General features: G+C 44.4%; 1 protein-coding gene across 1 annotated transcript in view; it reads right to left on the reverse strand.

Moving 5' to 3' along the window:
* The window catches only part of supt6h (SPT6 homolog, histone chaperone and transcription elongation factor), a 75,119-nt gene that overhangs the window by 39,125 nt on the left and 16,682 nt on the right, over window positions 1-19,312 (reverse strand). The window contains exons 4-25 of the mRNA XM_083642348.1: window positions 19,159-19,232; window positions 18,836-19,016; window positions 18,669-18,750; window positions 17,534-17,789; window positions 13,916-14,017; window positions 13,451-13,564; window positions 13,235-13,324; window positions 12,953-13,095; window positions 11,587-11,732; window positions 11,308-11,415; window positions 11,015-11,144; window positions 10,702-10,852; window positions 10,441-10,595; window positions 9,647-9,842; window positions 9,321-9,460; window positions 8,506-8,623; window positions 7,701-7,777; window positions 7,397-7,532; window positions 5,892-6,029; window positions 5,362-5,529; window positions 5,135-5,262; window positions 3,286-3,493 (exon numbers count right to left, since the gene is read on the reverse strand). Of these exons, the coding sequence (XP_083498474.1) occupies window positions 3,286-3,493; window positions 5,135-5,262; window positions 5,362-5,529; window positions 5,892-6,029; window positions 7,397-7,532; window positions 7,701-7,777; window positions 8,506-8,623; window positions 9,321-9,460; window positions 9,647-9,842; window positions 10,441-10,595; window positions 10,702-10,852; window positions 11,015-11,144; window positions 11,308-11,415; window positions 11,587-11,732; window positions 12,953-13,095; window positions 13,235-13,324; window positions 13,451-13,564; window positions 13,916-14,017; window positions 17,534-17,789; window positions 18,669-18,750; window positions 18,836-19,016; window positions 19,159-19,232 (3,041 nt within the window). The remainder of the gene's footprint in view (window positions 1-3,285; window positions 3,494-5,134; window positions 5,263-5,361; window positions 5,530-5,891; window positions 6,030-7,396; window positions 7,533-7,700; window positions 7,778-8,505; window positions 8,624-9,320; window positions 9,461-9,646; window positions 9,843-10,440; window positions 10,596-10,701; window positions 10,853-11,014; window positions 11,145-11,307; window positions 11,416-11,586; window positions 11,733-12,952; window positions 13,096-13,234; window positions 13,325-13,450; window positions 13,565-13,915; window positions 14,018-17,533; window positions 17,790-18,668; window positions 18,751-18,835; window positions 19,017-19,158; window positions 19,233-19,312) is intronic.

The raw sequence follows: 19,312 nt of genomic DNA on the forward strand, positions 1-19,312 counted from the left end.
GGGGTGCTGCCACGACCGCGCATATCTTGACAGGTGGGTCAAAACTCGCATCGCAATTCCGTGCTGTATATTCGCATCACTCTTGATGTGTAAGTTACACATCAGTTACACATCAAGAGCGATGCGAATATACAGCACGGAATTGCGATGCGAGTTTTGACCCACCTGTCACAGCCACAGACTTGGAACAAACAGTGCAAGATATGCGCAGTGTAAGGACCTTTAAACTCGGCGAAACCATAGTGTTTCCACCCCACATACGTTGTTTCACCTCTCTTCTCGACCAGCGGCTCTGTTTCTGTGACTTCTGTCATTTATTCTTGTGCTACCACGGAAATAAGTGGGGAGGAGAAACGTGCCGAGGCTCTTCACACGACAGTCATTCACAACTCGAGCTGGTGTGCTTTGGGCTTTGGGGGAGGGGCCGAGCAAAGGAAGGGGTGCGCTTGATTTACAACACAAGACAGAACGAGAGAGACAAGAGCCGCAAAATCATTTGATGTCGATTATCTTGTTTTCATAATTGTGGACAGCCCAAAATCGTAATCATGATTAAAATTTGATTAATCGTCCAGCCCTAAGTTACAGAATGTTAAGCAGCTGAATTCACTATGTAATTCACACAGCACCATGCATTTTACAAATTGAGCAGCTCATTTCACCCTCCTTTTGCTCAAGCCTCAAGGTATGGAAATAGTATGTACCATTTCTGCTGAAACTTATCTTTAGGTTTGATCTTTTTCGTCTTTACATTATGGATGCTGCGTGTCTCGGGTTCATGAACGTCGTTCTCGTTCTCTGGATCATCAACAACGTCGACATCACTGGCACTCGGCAACAGGAGAATTAACGTTATTAATGTCATTATCACTATCGATTTCTTCATCGTCAATAACGTAAACATCACTGACACTGACGTTACTCTGTGTTACGTTAACGTTACCACTAGAAGTGCCTTGTTCACGAGAAACCAGCAGAGGAGCGTTGATGTCGAGAGAGGACTGAGTGGACAGAGCTAGCGTGCTAATGTTTGTTGTCAACTGGCCAAGGAAGTGAAATTTGGCCAGTCGTTTGAATGCAGCAACGTTCCGCACAAACACAGATCGGTCCACACAAACCATTGCCGGATTACTCCCCCTTTATAAATTGAAAATATGCGGGAATTCAGGAAAATGTGCGGGATTCCCGCAATCCCGCGCCGAATTTTAAGCCCTGCATTATTAGAGTAAGTTACGTTTTGTCAACAGTTACAGAAAATACATGTGCCATTATGTTATATTACATGGAAGGTTATTCATTGAAGATTACTATAACAATTAGGGATGCACGATATGGATTTTTTCAACTGATACGATAACCGATAAATATCTGCTTTTCCTGGCCGACTTTAAATTGGATCAGCTGGTGTCTGCTGTTGATTGAGCGGAGTTGGACCACAGACAGACTCCTGTCCCATATGATTTCGGACAATACAACACCAAGTTCCTCCTGCCATGCCTCTCTGATCCTCTCAGTGGAGGCCCTGATACAGCCATCAAACAGGTACATAAATCTAGAAATAATATGCCTGGAGTGGGGGGTCTCAACAGAACATCAAAAAAAGCATGTTCATTTGAGAGAACTTCAAAATCACGAATATTGGATCGAACATAATGTCTAACTTGAAGGTATCTGAGCCAGTGCGTGTTAGGCAACTCAAATGTCCCCCTCAGAAGTTCAAAGGATGCGAAATTACCATCTATGTATAAGTCTCTGGCGGAAACAAGCCCCTTTTCACTCCAGGCATGGTAGCTTCTGTCTGACCATGGGGCCAGAAAAGAATGATTAAAGCAAATCGGTGTGTGGACTGAAACGTCCGGTATATTCGTTGATATGTGATTTTAAATGTTTTTATTATTTGTGTGGACCCAAGGAAGACTAGCGACCACTTTGTGGAGGCTAATGGGGATCCGAATAAAGAATAAAGCGTGTCTTGAACTGGTTAAAAGTTATTATTGGCGGTGTTTTGAGCCTGGCGAACACTTAGTTAGCAAACGTAGCTCACAGCTAGCTAATGCCAGAGGCTAACGCCAGCTATTTACTGTAAACTCATACTGTAATGTATTCTGAATATGATACGTCCGTCGTTAGACAATAGGGGTGTCACAATATATCGTCCCACGAAATTTTGCGATAGTAAAACGTCACGATATGTATCGTTGAGATGAAATCTCATATCGCGATTTTTTTTTTTTTTTTTTTTTCAAAAATAGACTAAGAAACGTCTTTGTTTGTTGAAGTTCAATGTGTGGAAAGTAGTTCAGTTGAACAAGTCTCTGAAGAGACACATGAGAAGTTATACAGGAGAGAAACCATTCAATTGAGTTTCTGGCAAAACTGTTTACTTGACAGGAAAAACTGAAGATGCATAAAAAATAGACTAAGAAAAGTCTTGTTGTTTGAGTTTGAAGAAAAACTGAAGATGCATAATGAGAATTTATACTGCTGAGAAACCTTTTAGTTCAAAGTAAATCTAAGTGACGGTGTAACTCATTCCATTTCAAGATAAGCCTTATCTCCAATCTCATGTTTTTTCTAGTTGTTATTGTAATAACAATTTCCCACAACAGCATGTTTTGTATTTGTGCATTTCAAATAAAATACTACTTTTCCAGTCATATATTGTCATTATTCAAGTTTAAAAAAATATTGTTAAAATCAAATCGTTATCGTGAACCCAGTATCGTGATACGTATCGTATCGTGAACTGAGTGTATCGTGACACCCCTATTAGACAACCATAATTTCTGATGTCATCACCCGTTTTACCAACACTATATTTTTAGGACTTTGAGCACAAAATAATGTTATTTGTCAACAAAATACACTGGCGAACACTGTGGCTAATCAGCAGAGCAATGCAAAACACAGCTACACATGAAATGTGGAATATGGAAGGAAAGGAGGGCTTCGGCGTTCCTTAAAGTGAAAAAATGCTTACAGAAGGTGCTCTTTGGATGTTGGGGAAGGCATAGAGTTCATCAAAAAGGTTCCAAGGCACTCTTCTTCATTAAAAAGCTTTAATATAAGGCTAGTTCTTCATAGAACAGAATAAAACGGCCAACATGTTTCGGCCATAGGGCCTTCTTCAGGGCTAGTTGCAACTAACACATGAAATGTCTTAGAAATGACCAAATCCACTGGAGGCCTGGAGGGGGGCTTTAAGCCATTTAAAAATATCATTTTTGGAGCAAATTGCAATGTGAGAACCAGTGTGACTGTCAAAGCAACAGCAAGCGCACTGACCTGTCTCTCCAGCTCTTCGGCGAAGGCATCCAGGTCCAGATCTTTGAGACGTTCTGGGTTTTCCAGGATCTCCTCGAGAGCCCCGGCGGGGTTGGCGTCTTCTGCCGACTCGTCGTACTCCAGGGCGTCCACAGCCATCTTACGAGCCCACTCATATGTCTCGGGGTGCACACGAGACCCATCCAGAACCTCGATGTAGGAGTCCGTGCTGTGCAGAGTGTGTGGGAAAATAAAAGCCAACTGGTCAACTTAAGTGTAAAATAGGGCTGCTCGATAAATCGATTTTGAATCGTAATCGAATTAATTAGTTAGGAGGACGATGTTAAAAAAATGAAAATCGTAAAATCAATTTTTTTTAACGAGGGTAATTACGTTACGGTGGGGCGGCTCTCTGTCATGTACGCGTGCTGTAGCAGCATGCGTACATGACACTACCCGTCTTTTCTCCCCTGCTGTAAAGTCTCTCTGGGAGGCTGTGACTACTGCTGGCTACTAAAGACAGCAGCAATGAACTTATTTCAACCCCTCCAAAAAGCACTGTGTGAGCACTGAGCAGCGTGTTGCACTGCGGGGCGGGCTGTGCAAGATAACGATTACCACAACACACACGAACAAAGATGTTATCACTAGACGCTGAAATGTTGTCTTTAGTTCACATAACAACACGTGAGGCCACCGAGTAACGTTAGGACTCGCCTCCAAAAGCGCAAATCCACCAGTGTCAAGTGACTGCAGGTTAGCAAGCAACAGCCAGGAAGTTGTGCATAGCAAGTGAAAAAAAAAGAGGAAAAAAAGAGCTCTGCAAGGCAACAAATGTTTAGAGAAATATAATAGTATAAAAAAAATCAAAATTGAAAATCGAGTTTTGAGAGAAAAAATCGTTAATTAAATTTTTAGGCAAAATCGAACAGCCCTACTGTAAAATGGTGATAATCAACATCTTCGCAATGCTTTCAGGCAAAAAGAGAAACTGGTTGCCACTTGAAGGAGTGAGCTGCCCCACAAAAACGTGCATGCAATGTAGGAAGTTAGCCAGGGCAGGGTCACAGGCATAAATGTCCAAAGAAATCTCAGAATGCCCCTAAACACTGTGATGGAGAGGCAAAAGTTGTTCCTAAGATTTAGATAATTTTATTTTCATTCAATTAATTTAAAGGAGAATTAATTTTTTTTTTCACCCCAGACCTTATTTCCAGCTTAAAATATGATGTTTTACTCACCCAAATAACTTTGGTTTAATTCGGATGCCCACGGAAAATATTCAGCTCGGAGTAGTATCCTCAAACAGGCTATAACGGGCGCAAACGGGGCATGCTGCATGCGCTCTGTAAATAACACCTTTTCTGTCACATCGTGGTTCATTGTGGTTGTTATATAATTATAAGAACATGAATTAGCTATCTAACGAAGCTCCGTGCTGCCGACAACCTGCTCTGTTTGCTGTCCGAGTGTCCGTCACATAGATAACATCTCCCGCTTTATTATGTTATTTATATGTTTGTAATCGATATGTGGCCTTATTCCACACGAGTGGCAATTGAATTGAATCGTCCATAATCTTGACATCAGATCATATCTATATGCCAAGCTAGGCTGCTAAGCTAACAACAACACAACAGAGACAGAGTCAACTCTGACCTGCCCCGGATGGGCTTACAGTGCTTACAGTATGTTCTTCTTCTGTGGTTTATCTTCTTCTTCTGTTACCAAACAGAAGCACTTCTCACTCACAAAATGTTGTAAATGCCCCCATTTTTTGACAGTAAACATTGTTTTAATTTCCTACACTGCCTGCATGACCCAAGTATGTCTAAATAGAAGCCCACACTTTTACTCAAGACAGACACACCTGTCTCCAAGCGAGGCGGTGTCGATCTTGATGAAACCGGCACAGTTGATGAAGACCTTGGGTCCCATGTGACACATGGTGACCAGCTGGGTTCGGTTTTCCAAACGAGTGTTGTTCTGCTTCAGGATCTGTAGAAAGACAAGGAACACAGTTGCTTGTTATGGCAACAGATAAGGCAGTATAGTTTCAGATAGAGGCCGCAGAACGCCAGCAGCACACTCGCTTACCTTGAGCAGTTGGGAGCCCTTCCTTGGTCCCAGGCCACATACATACTGCACTAGGCTCTGAGTGTAAGGATGGGCGATGGCCCTGTTGACGTCCACTCCCACCTCGTTTACCCGGTTGATGAATTCACAGTACAGCGCACTGAGCAGATCCTCCTTCACCACATGTTCCTGAGGAGGAGGGAGGGGAGGAACAAAGGACAGGGCTGACTACACAATTATGGATGTTAGAGGAGCCCCTTTTCATTTTGATGGTGGATGATACAACTGTCAATGGGTTGACTCAGGCTAATTGCAACCCTCAAACCAGCTAAAACTCCCCTTTGTTCAACTGATAACCCCAATATTACATGATTAAACTCATAGCAATGCATGCATATGACAAGTTTCGAGATAACACTATTCTAGATTATGTATATTTAGACCAAAACCATCCATTCTAGCTTTGAGCAACATCACAGGATAACACAATATTTGGTTGTGAGACTTTCTGATAACACCACCCCACCACGCGTTGACCCGCGTAATCTCACCTGAAGTGGGTTCAGTTTTAGACAGAGAATGTCTTCATCGCTGCTGCAGACCTGAGCGTACTCCACCAGAGGATCCTGGATCTTCCTGGCTATTGACACAGCCTGCCGCAACAGGGGAGGGTAATCCCTGAAATCAGCCTGAACAGGGACAGAGGAGAGGGGAGGAAAGAAAAGGTAGAAATCAGGGGACAAAACAACATGAGGATAAAACACACAAGTGTAGGTGGGCTGACTTGAACAAGGTCTGGTTAAAAGCTCTTCTTGCTGGGAGTATGTGTATAATGAGTGTAGGTGGACTGACTTGAAAGCGGTCTGGTTAAAAGCTCTTCTTGATGGGAGTATGTGTATAATGAGTGTAGGTGGACTGACTTGAACAAGGTCTGGTTAAAAGCTCTTCTTGCTGGGAGTATGTGTATAATGAGTGTAGGTGGACTGACTTGAACAAGGTCTGGTTAAAAGCTCTTCTTGCTGGGAGTATGTGTATAATGAGTGTAGGTGGACTGACTTGAACAAGGTCTGGTTAAAAGCTCTTCTTGCTGGGAGTATGTGTATAATGAGTGTAGGTGGACTGACTTGAAAGCGGTCTGGTTAAAAGCTCTTCTGGCTGGGAGTATGTGTATAATGAGTGTAGGTGGACTGACTTGAAAACAGTCTGGTTAAAAGCTCTTCTTGCTGGGAGTATGTGTATAATGAGTGTAGGTGGACTGACTTGAAAACGGTCTGGTTAAAAGCTCTTCTTGCTGGGAGTATGTGTATAATGAGTGTAGGTGGACTGACTTGAAAACGGTCTGGTTAAAAGCTCTTCTTGCTGGGAGTATGTGTATGATGAGTGTAGGTGGGCTGACTTGAAAACGGTCTGGTTAAAAGCTATTCTTGCTGGGAGTATGTGTATAATGAGTGGAGGTGGACTGACTTGAAAACGGTCTGGTTAAAAGCTCTTCTTGCTGGGAGTATGTGTATGATGAGTGTAGGTGGACTGACTTGAAAACGGTCTGGTTAAAAGCTCTTCTTGCTGGGAGTATGTGTATAATGAGTGTAGGTGGACTGACTTGAAAACGGTCTGGTTAAAAGCACTTCTGGCTGGGAGTATGTGTATAATGAGTGTAGGTGGGCTGACTTGAACAAGGTCTGGTTAAAAGCTCTTCTTGCTGGGAGTATGTGTATAATGAGTGTAGGTGGACTGACTTGAACAAGGTCTGGTTAAAAGCTCTTCTTGCTGGGAGTATGTGTATAATGAGTGTAGGTGGACTGACTTGAAAACGGTCTGGTTAAAAGCTCTTCTTGCTGGGAGTATGTGTATAATGAGTGTAGGTGGGCTGACTTGAAAACGGTCTGGTTAAAAGCTCTTCTTGCTGGGAGTATGTGTATAATGAGTGTAGGTGGACTGACTTGAAAACAGTCTGGTTAAAAGCTCTTCTTGCTGGGAGTATGTGTATAATGTAGGGAGGTCTGGGTTTGGAAGATGTTTTTGGTGGAGTAGTTGAGAATTAGAATTAAGCATTTACCTCAGACTTCGGGCTGTTCATGTAGAGTGTAGCCAATTCATTGTCAACCAGCTCCACTCCCACAGCGGGCAGAGAAGACTCTTGCTCAAGCTCACTGACAGCTCTCTTGATGTCTTCCATTATCATATGGGCATCTCTGCACACACAAGGAAGATTTTGAACATATCAATACATTTTCCAGAGGTCACAATTTGACTAGATTCTGCTGCAAATGTGGATCTAGAACAGACTAAAGCCAAAGGTTTAATTAAAAGGAGTTACCAACAAGCTTCCCTGGACATACAGAAAGACATCAAATATTCACCTATTCTCCCCAGCAACAGCCACCACATGAGGTTTCTTGCTGCTCAGAAACTTCTTCAGGCTCTCAATGTCGTGGGCCTGAGGATGAGAAACACACACACACACACACACACACACACACACACACACACACACACACACACACACACACGCACACATTAAATATTTATTTATGTCCACATAAATACAAAGTATGCAAAGGACATAAACAGTAATAGTGCAGTCAAAGGCTGGGAGTCAGTCAGTTACATGAGTGCCCAGACGGCAAACACAATAATGCATACACATAAGAAACACACAGGATGATAACATGGCAGGTTGATATATACAGTTATACTGTAATGCAAGATAGAGGTCAGTATCCACTTCATGGGTACAAAAAGCAGCGCCTCCTCCATATTGAGCGGCTGCCGATAATAGTAGATATTGAACAGTATCTTGCCAACTGCTTGGCCCTTCTCTTTAGGAGATCAGCCATCTGAAGGCCTCTCACAACCAGCTTATGGACATGACCTAGGCTACCAAATATGAAAACTAGAAGTTTACACCTGTAGCCCAGCTGTGAAATGGTCTGTTCTAGCTGTTGGTATTTCATCATCTTGGTTAGAAAGGCCTCCTCTAGGCTGTGGTCAAAGGTACAGCCAACCTCTAGAACAAACACCTCTCTGAGATTTTCATTGACAACAACAACATCAGGAGCCACCCCATATTTACCACAAGGAAAGTGATCAGTCAAACATAACACTTTCTGGAACAGAAAGGCATATCTGAGTGTACAGGAGGACATGTATGTCCTCTGCTTGTACCTTCTTCTCTCTCTCATCCTCCCTAAAGGCGTTCCTCCTCTTCAAGAAGTAGGGCAGACGCAAGAAGTCGACCACCTCTCCTTCTCCATTGATCAGAGCACAGAACACTGGTGTATCTCTGTGAAAACCAAATCAGAAGAGTGAAGTCTGAGCCCAAAAAAAAATCGATTTAAAACACACACTTGTGTCCTATCATGACACCTTTAGTATAATATCCAACGGCTAATGATTTCAAACACCAAGCATGGAGGATGGATGAAGTTGCTGGATGTTAATTTGCCAACCACAAATATGTATCATAGATGCACTGAATGGTGATTTGATTTGGCTGTTGAGAATGAATGGGAAGCCAAAAGATTTATTGAAAGAACTACACATGTATGTCCAAAACCTCTCGATCCTCTCTTATGCAGGAGTGGAACAGGCAGAGGACCTCAGCCATCGAGAGATCCCTCAACCAGTTCCTCTACCCTCAGATGGCCTCAGATGGATCTCTTGAATCTTTTTAACATAACAGTAACTAGTAATATACATGAAAAGCACTATAGAGCAGGAGGCCTATTTTCACAATGCATATAACAGTTGGGAACTGCTATGAACACTTGTGAGTATTACATGATTGTGTGACCGCAAATACACAGTACATCTGCAACATTTAAAAGTGTGCTCTCTGTGTTCACATTCTTGAAAGAAGATTTGGGAGGAAAGCTCTCCATAAGGACGCAGGCATCGTGTTTAGCATTCTTGGTAAAGACAGATACACATTTTGTCTGGCAAAAAAAGAAAATATCCTAACACAAATATGGGTTACATACCTGCTGTCTGCATAGGCTACCCCAAGTACTCGGATGCCTTTGCCCTGACTCTCATCCATCAGATCGTCATCTTCCTCAACCTGCTGATCTGGTCTGTAAGGAGACACCTTCAGCCAGTTGTACAACCGGCGACGGCAGGACTGGAAGTAGAAATGGACATGGGACACAGCATGAGCATGCGTAAAAAAAAAAAAAAAAAAAAAAAAAAAAATCAATGGTAAAAGATGTTTATTAAATGACATTTTACACAAGATACACACGTGGCTAGATTATCAAATGAAATGTGCATGGAAATAGGGCTAATACTGGATATCAGGCCAAGTTACCCTGACAATGTTCTCCTTGGCTTCAGCGATGAGTTTGCTCTTCAGCTCCTTGGCCATCTGAGGGTAGAGGAACTGGTTGAGGGATCTCTCGATGGCTGAGGTCCTCTGCCTGTTCCACTCCTGCACCTGGTGACTGAACTCATCCCTGTAGTAGAACTGCTTGATCTCATCAAAGTAGGTCTGGTCACCGGCATACCTAAGGAATAAGGGAGGGAAGGAACGGATAGTTACATCAGATCCTGTGCTTGCTAAATGTCCTATGGCCAAATAAGGTGCATTGGGAAGAGAGTTGAGAGGGGTTATGAGCCTTAGTTTGTAGTTTGTAGTTCATAAGAGCATGACTCCACACATCTAAGTCCAGGATATTTAACCTCAGGATATTGATGCTTATTGATAAGCAATAAAGACAATTGGCACGTAAGGTATACTTACTCTACGGATTTGCTTACTTGGACGTACTCCACTATTTTGCTCCTACCGCATTTAATACTGTTTACTATTTATACTGTTTATACTGTTTATTCCATGCTATGTTGTGTTCTTTCTTCTTATTCTGCTTATTTTACTATCGCATTACTGTATTTTATTTTATGCTATGTGTGTTATGTGAACGAGCAACTGTAACTTGTCCCAATTTCCCCCCGGGGTTCATTAAAGTCTTTCTGATTCTGATTCTGATGATGGGTTTTGGTTTGACAAGACTTGACAAAGCATACCGACCATTAAACTGACCTAACTCATGTCTTTGAGTTACAGATCTTTCCCCTTATTTTAGTTCAGTGTATCCCTCTTACCCTTTGACCCCTATAAGGTCAATACAGATGTCAATGGTGAGCAGCCCCTCTTCCTCTGCCAGGCACATCTTCAGGAACTGATCTCCATTCAGCTCTTTCACAGCCTTGTTCTTGAGATACTTGAATGAATAGGCAAAGTGAGCCTCGTCCACTTCCTACAGCCAGCAGGCAAAGGGTAATGAAGGTCAATTTAGAATTGTACTCAGAGCACACATTGGCATCCAATTACATTTCATGAGCAAACATAACATTTGTCTGTACCTTCCTGCCCTTCTTGGTAGGCTTGATGTTGATCTTGGCTCTCTCCTGGAAGGTCTGTCTGAGGACATGTCTGACCAGAGGTTCACGCGCAATCTGCATGGCCACCATGTACCTGGTCCCTTCCAGCACTGCCTCAGGAGTGGTGAACTGACTGCAGAGTGCAGAAAAGAAAGCTCAGTATGGAAACCCTCACTTAATACACGAGAAGAGTGGAAAAATACTCTTTACTTTTTTTTTAATACTACTACTTTTTCAATGTAATTTTCAAAATGTTCAGAGGATAACTGTGTAGTGGGAGTTCACGGAAGCTTGCCTGCAAACATAATCTTTGGCCAGCTCCACAGGCTCAGCAGGGAACTGCTCTGTCTCGTGACGCTGGTAGCTGTCTCTCAGATTTTCTCCAAACTGCTCGGGAGTTAATCCAAACTTTTTGGCCAAACCATCTGCAGTGGGGGAAACGGAAATAACCGAGTGAGAAAGTGTAGGATAAAGTAATTGGTGGCCATTCCTAACAATCTGTCATGTGTTTTTCCCAATCCAGTGTACGAGGTTGTATGGCCGGAGATGTATATCTGAATAGTGTTCCAGGTAGGAAAGGTGACTAACCGAGGCCTACGCTCTGACAGATGCTGTACATGTCCCTGCGAGACGCCAGCTTGAGGTCAGGTCCTTTGTGTTCCTCTTCTTCCTCTACCTCCACCTCCTCCTCATCACCTATAGAGGGAAAACCCAAAAAAAGAACATGAAAAAAAAAAAAGGCCAAACACTTTCAACAACTGAAAGTAATTCCTATGAAAACTGAACAAGTAGTAGAAAACTGCATTCTTCCATTCATCCATAACATTGGCCCATGGACCCTTCCATTCACCAAGCCACTCCTCTTACCATCCTCTGACACTTCCTTGATCCTCTTGAGCCTCTTTTTGCTGGTCTTGGCAGCATTCTGCATTTTTGGGATGTCTCGGCCATAGTAGAGCAGAAAGTGGTTGTACACGTCGCTCAACTCGTCGAGGCTCTGGACATCTTTCAGTCTACAGCAATAGAGCAGAACAAGAGGTGTGAGGAGAGGTGAATAGTAGGGATGTTCATCAATAATCGATAATCGATCATTGATCGTTGAGGAATGAATTCGATCATGTGGAATTTTTATCGATTATGGTTTGTTTTTTTGCGGACTAGGTTTGGGTGGAATTCGTTCCTCCTCGCACCACTCCATTGCACAGCCGACTAACGTGAGGCGGAGCTTCATATAGTCTGCTGGACGGGGGCCTTTGTGCCAAGAAAACTGTTTTAAACATGGGGAATTCACACCGGCATGTGCCGGGGACACAAACAAACGCACCCAGCGGTCTGCGGACCTCAGTGAGGCTGTTATAACTATGACACTTCGTACACTTCTCTCCTAATTTTCAACAAAGTGTGAGTAACGGTACACGTGTTTAAGTGAATTCAAGTCGTTTTATTTGTTTATAACGTTATGAACTATGAAGTAGCAGCAGTCAGCATGGACTCAGCTAGCCTTTAGCTGCTAACGCCCACCTGAATCAATTCACACACATCTCGTGGCAAATAATAATATCCACGCGTCGGACTCTGAGAGCAGCTGGATGGAACTCGACCATCAGGACAGATGAGGTTTTTGTCACGAGTTTATAAGCCTGGAAGCCGCGGCCGGTGAGCTGAGTCCTACTTTCAAAATGTGAGTACAGTAGCCTAGCTAGCTAGTGTAAGGCTGTGACTGTGGTTGTCAACGTTACCGCGGGCACGCTCATGACGTTATAAGGACGCGCCGAGCTCAGGCACGCCGATTGCCTTGTATCATGTAACCTGACATGTAACATGTTTGTTTACCTGGCCACAGCGCTAGTGTCTGATATTCTTACAACACAGCGGCATCGCCATTATAGCTGGCCGAGAACGCGCAACGTTATTACCAGACCAGAGTAAAAAAAAAATATATATATATTATTACGCTATCGATAATCGATAATTGATCGTTAATTTTTCATTTCGCATTGAGTTTTTCAGCCCTAGTTTATTGCCCATCACTCTGCGAACTCTGTACTTTATCACTTATTCTTTATTTCTTTTGAGGTCCCTTGCTATGAACTCCTAAGATCAGTCACACTCATGTACATACTGAAACAAATTTCAATCAACTCTGTTGACATGGCAATAAAGTATTGAATCTTGAATCTTGAAAAGAGATTAAGCCTCTTTCATCCCTTCCACCTCTGCCCTCCAGACTCACCTCTCCATATCAGCGGTGTCCAGAGCACGGATGCCATCAGCCAGAGGCTTGTCAGGGTCAGCGGAGATCTGCTCATACTGGTAGGACTGCATCCTCCGGAACAGACGAGTCAGGTTCTGCTTCCGGGTTTTCAGTTGAGTCCACTGGTGGGTCAGGGGGGGTTAGAGGTCAAGAGAGAGGAAGTGGCGTTTGGACACCAAGACGTGATCAAAGCAAATCATGTCAGTGATTGTGTTAGTATGTAATCGATTTGCTTTGTGAAAACAACAACAGCAAGCATACCTTCTCATCCCACTGCCACACCTTCCACAGGTCATTGATGTTCAGCTCTGGCTCCACATATTCCTTCCTGTAGAAAGCTATGAAGGGAACCTGCGAGGAACATTGGATAGAGCAACAGTTTATTAACCACATTGACAAGCTGTTTTGCCATATCGTTTCTAGAAGAAGGGGACAGATGGGAGAATTCCATCATATGGGTTTTGGGTCAGCCAGTACCTCAAACTGTTGATTCCTCATGAAGTTGAGGGCCTCCTTGATCTTGGCAATTGTGCTGGGGCCTTTCCTGCTGAAGTTTGTAGTTGTCCCTCTGTCTAGATAATCTGTGCTCTCCTGAATACAGAAATATAAGAAGGTAAAGTATTTAGATAAATATATGGCAATCAAGGGAATGTTGTGTATGTGATCTCATTAGTCATACCGTTTTTCAGCCAAAATGTCAAAGACTAAAAACATGTTATTAAGCATATTGGAAATGTGGCTGATGTGTATGCATGGTATGTGAATATAAAGTATGTCCACAATTCTAATGATTTGTCCAACAAGGTGGAATCCAACAATTTACTTTGTTTTGTTGAAGAATACATGGAACTCTGTGTGTGTGTGTGTGTGTGTGTGTGTGTGTGTGTGTGTGTGTGTGTGTGTGTGTGTGTGTTTCCTGAGTCTGTATGGCAAAGGGCGTACCTGCATGGAGATAGTAAGGGTGGAGAAGCCATGTCTGAAGATCCACTCTGCTTCCTCCTCCAGCTCATCGTCCTCAGCAGGTTTAACAGGGATGGATCTCAACTACAAGACAGAGAACAGGGAGTCAGGAAGACGGGCACTCAGGAAGACAGACAGGCACTCAGGAAGACAGACACTCAGGAAGACAGACAGACAGGCACTCAGGAAGACAGACAGACAGGCACTCAGGAAGACAGACACTCAGGAAGACAGACAGACAGGCACTCAGGAAGACAGAAAGACAGGCACTCAGGAAGACAGACACTCAGGAAGACAGACAGACAGGCACTCAGGAAGACAGACAGGCACTCAGGAAGACAGACAGACAGGCACTCAGGAAGACAGACAGGCACTCAGGAAGACAGGCACTCAGGAAGACAGGCACTCAGGAAGACAGGCACTCAGGAAGACAGACACTCAGGAAGACAGACACTCAGGAAGACAGACAGGCACTCAGGAAGACAGGCACTCAGGAAGACAGGCACTCAGGAAGACAGACACTCAGGAAGACGGGGACTCAGGAAGACGGGCACTCAGGAAGACAGACACTCAGGAAGACGGGCACTCAGGAAGACGGGCACTCAGGAAGACGGGCACTCAGGAAGACGGGCAATCAGGAAGACAGGCACTCAGGAAGACGGGGACTCAGGAAGACGGGCACTCAGGAAGACAGGCACTCAGGAAGACAGGCACTCAGGAAGACAGACACTCAGGAAGACAGACACTCAGGAAGACAGCACTCAGGAAGACAGGCACTCAGGAAGATAGGCACTCAGGAAGACAGGCACTCAGGAAGACAGGCACTCAGGAAGACAGGCACTCAGGAAGACAGACACTCAGGAAGACGGCACTCAGGAAGACACTCAGGAAGACGGCACTCAGGAAGACAGGCACTCAGGAAGACAGGCACTCAGGAAGACAGGCACTCAGGAAGACAGGCACTCAGGAAGACAGACACTCAGGAAGACAGACACTCAGGAAGACAGCACTCAGGAAGACAGGCACTCAGGAAGATAGGCACTCAGAAAGACAGGCACTCAGGAAGACAGGCACTCAGGAAGACAGGCACTCAGGAAGACAGGCACTCAGGAAGACAGGCACTCAGGAAGACAGGCACTCAGGAAGACACTCAGGAAGACGGCACTCAGGAAGACAGGCACTCAGGAAGACAGGCACTCAGGAAGACAGACAGGCACTCAGGAAGACGGGCACTCAGGAAGACAGGCACTCAGAAAGACAGGCACTCAGAAAGACAGGCACTCAGGAAGACAGGCACTCAGGAAGACAGGCACTCAGGAAGACAGGCACTCAGGAAGACAGACACTCAGGAAGACAGACACTCAGGAAGACAGACACTCAGGAAGACAGCACTCAGGAAGACAGGCACTCAGGAAGACAGGCACTCAGAAAGACAGGCACTCAGGAAGACAGGCACTCAGGAAGACAGGCACTCAGGAAGACAGGCACTCAGGAAGACAGACACTCAGGAAGACACTCAGGAAGACGGCACTCAGGAAGACAGGCACTCAGGAAGACAGACAGGCACTCAGGAAGACGGGCACTCAGGAAGACAGGCACTCAGGAAGACAGGCACTCAGGAAGACGGGCACTCAGGAAGACAGGCACTCAGGAAGACAGGCACTCAGGAAGACAGGCACTCAGGAAGACAGGCACTCAGGAAGACAGGCACTCAGGAAGACAGACAGGCACTCAGGAAGACAGGCACTCAGAAAGACAGGCACTCAGGAAGACAGGCACTCAGGAAGACGGGGACTCAGGAAGACAGGCACTGAGAAAGACGGGCACTCAGACAGATGAAGACATTACAACCAGCTATGTTTATAACAAAATGCACAATCCATGTCGACGTTTCAAGACTTACCGTAAATTCCGGACTATAAGACGCACCGGTCTATAAGCCGCACCTTCAAAGGTGACTATTTTTTTCTTCTATAAGCCGCACCGGTCTATAAGCCGCGGGTGTTTTGATGTTTAATTACCATATGTAAGGCTTCGTGCACAGAGGGGATTGTCGGGAATGGATGGCTGTTTGGGGAAGCTCCCATTTATTAACATTTCAACAAAACAAAAGTCAGGTCACTAATCCCCAGACAAAATCACACATTGTGGTATTTTTTGTTTTTTTTACAGTGCACACAGTGTCCGCGGTGTGGTGAAAAGAGGGCAAGAGAGGAAATTAAAACAGAAGTGGATTTATAGTTAGAAAGAGTGCTAAAGAAGAGAGAATTCCGTTTTTTATTTTTTTATTTTAGTTACTCACAGTACTATTGACCAGTCCAACTCAAAAGATATTCGGCAGTTTCACTTTGAGCTCTTGTTCCGCCGCTGGGCACACAGTGTCCGCGGTGTGGTGAAAAGAGGGCAAGAGAGGAAATTAAAACAGAAGTGGATTTATAGTTAGAAAGAGTGCTAAAGATAGTCCGGTCTGGTTATGACGAGTCTCGCTGGGTACAGTACGCCAAAGCGATATCCATTGACTCGATGATGCTGTTGTATGTTGCGCGTTTCTGTTGCACCAACGCGGAGAGGTCCTGCGGGACGAAAAAGCGCGTACCCTCCCAGGTGAGGGGCTTCTTCCCCGCAGCCTGGAGGATGAGTTGACGGTCGGGCCAGCGGAGTAGGCAGATGAAGATGGCCCTCGGTGGCAGGCCGGGGTCTGGACGTGGCCGAGGCGCCCGGTGTGCCCTGTCCACCTCTGGTGGTTTCTCGCCTTCCTTCAGGTCCAGGATGTAACACAGGATTTTGCCACAAAAGCGTCCATGTCACCAATCTCAGCTCCTCTTTTACATTGATCAGGCGAATGTTATTTCTTTTACTCCTGCTGATTAAGTCATCAACCTGCGTGTGCAGGGTTTCGATTTTGCATTTTATCCATTTTCGGACTCACTGTGTTGTTTTTGTCCTCCAGTGCGCGATGCGCTTTTCCGCATTATAAACTCTGTTCACGGTTGCCTTAGTTTCTTTAGTGAGTGAGTGGATGGACTTCTGCACGTTTTCAAACTTGTTTTCAAGCTGCTCAAAACCTCTGAGCGATGTCGGACTTAATCGATAGTGTTTCACGGAGTAAAAGTTTAGCCCAAGCGTGTATCTCCAGCCTCCAGCAGGTGAGTCATTTCCTCATTCATGGCGTGATTGCTTCGTCTTTTTCTTTCTGCTTACCTGTGTTGTGTTATGTTATGTTATGTTATGTTGTTAAAAGAGGGCAAGAGAGGAAATTAAAACAGAAGTGGATTTATAGTTAGAAAGAGTGCTAAAAAAGAGAGATTTTTTTTTTTTTTTGGAAAAAATCCATAGATAAGACGCACCGTTATATAAGCCGCAGGGGGCAAAAAAGGCCAAAAAACGGGAAAAAAGCCGCGGCTTATAGTCCGGAATTTACGGTAATCATCTTTAAACCCGTCTCCTCCCTTCATCGACATTCACCTTTCATGACTAAAGTGAATCTGTGAAATCAATAAAGGAGTGTAGCTTTCACTTGGATTTTGGCCACAGTCTTCTACTTCGACGACAGACAATGCACAAGCAAATGCATGCAAATTAATACACACACACACACACCTGGAACCTCTCGGGCATGTCTGTAGAGCGGATCTCATTGTCCTGGTCGGTCATGTGGCTGCTTTCCAGCTCGCTGGGCTCATAGATCTCAAAGATGCTCTTCCTCCCCTGCCTCCTCTTCGTCTGCTTCTTGGGTCGTTCCCAGCTCTCGTCATCCTGGTCCTCTTCCTCCTCCTCACCCTGATCATAGGTTTCCATGTCGAAGTCTGCTAAATCAAAGTCGCCGCCGAAGATCTCCTGGGCCTCTTGGAGGGCTCTGCAGGAAAATAGATGATGTGAAGCAAGAGATGACAGGTTCCTTCACTCAGTTTTCACAACAGTTAATTTGCCGTTAGGTGTTTAATTTGACTGTAACTCCATCTTTAGCTTAAAGTCCCTGGAAACCAAAATCCACAAAAACCTTTAACTAACTACTAAACTACTAACTATTAAATGTAGGGTCTTATGTGAGTAATTGTGTGTCTCAGAAAGTACCTAGTTGACATTACTTTCAACCCTAACCCCAAAAATCGACACTTTTCTACAAGGTCTGGATTTCCATTTCCTCATTGAAGAGAGTGGTGCGCGCGGTGCTAAAATGCATGATCTTATCACGTCATAAGATTTAATCGAATCACACACACGCATGCACGCGCGCACACACACACACACTGACACACACACAGTAGCGCTGTGCACTCGCAGCAGCAGAGATCTCTTCCTCTCTGTCAGTAGGCTATGCGCCTAGCAACGCGCGAACACACACACTCCATCTCTCTTTCCTTCTCTCTCTCCGTTTTCCTCTCTCTCTCGGAGGCGACCTGCTGCAGACGGGACACGCCCACACAGTCCGCGGGAGAAAATACACTCTAAAATCCAATTGATTCTCATGACTTTTGCCATGACTGTCAAACCTAAATTTATATACTTTGCGACGTTCATCATCGTTCAAATTTGGCTGGTGGCTTATTAACATAGGTTCCTGTGATGTGATGAACTCAAAATGCTAAATAATAAAAAAATATTTCTGGTTTCCAGGGACTTTAAGTTAATTATGTTGTGGGAAATATGGAGGCAACAACAAGCTCTTCCCTTGCAATTTTATCACCTGCCCCAAGCAAGGACAAAGATATACACTGAAAACAAAGACACTCACGCATCTGTGTATCCTGAAAACTTCTTGCCCCTCTTCTTGGTGATGGGTTGGCCGTCATCGTCTACGATGAAATCGTCTATGTCTGCGGAGCAAAAAGCACAGTTTAACTTATTGTGTCCTAGCTTTTTGGATACACCTCTGAAAGCTCTAAAAAGCCATCGCCTTACCTGACTCCTCATCCTCTCCCTCATCATCGATATCTGGTCGTTGGAGAGGTACATCAAGCGTCTCTCCCTCCTCCAGCTCTCCGGATCCATCTCCGTCTGTATGAAAGATCTCATCGGCGATCAAGTCCTTCTCATCGTCCTCGTCATCGTCCATCGTTTTCACACGGTCATATTTCTTTTTCTATGAAGGAAGACAGGTCCAGAGATTTAACTTTTTAAAGTGTTATACAAAAACGAGAAAATGCTTGAAGTCAACGACAATGCGGAAAGGTACAACTGTCCACCATTAGTACAGAAAAACAGAAAGGGGAAACAATTCTTACCCTCCTTTTCACTTTAACTCCCAAGTTCTCCTCAATTAGGTCAAGATCATCGTCATCCAGGTAATCATCGTAATCTGCAAAGAGGAAGAAAAATCTGATAAAACAACTTAGGGATGATAGTTTAAAGCACTGAATTTCCACCTGCCTACAAAAC

Source organism: Poromitra crassiceps (assembly GCF_964638095.1).
Source record: "Poromitra crassiceps genome assembly, chromosome: 1".
Classification (NCBI taxonomy): domain Eukaryota; kingdom Metazoa; phylum Chordata; class Actinopteri; order Beryciformes; family Melamphaidae; genus Poromitra; species Poromitra crassiceps.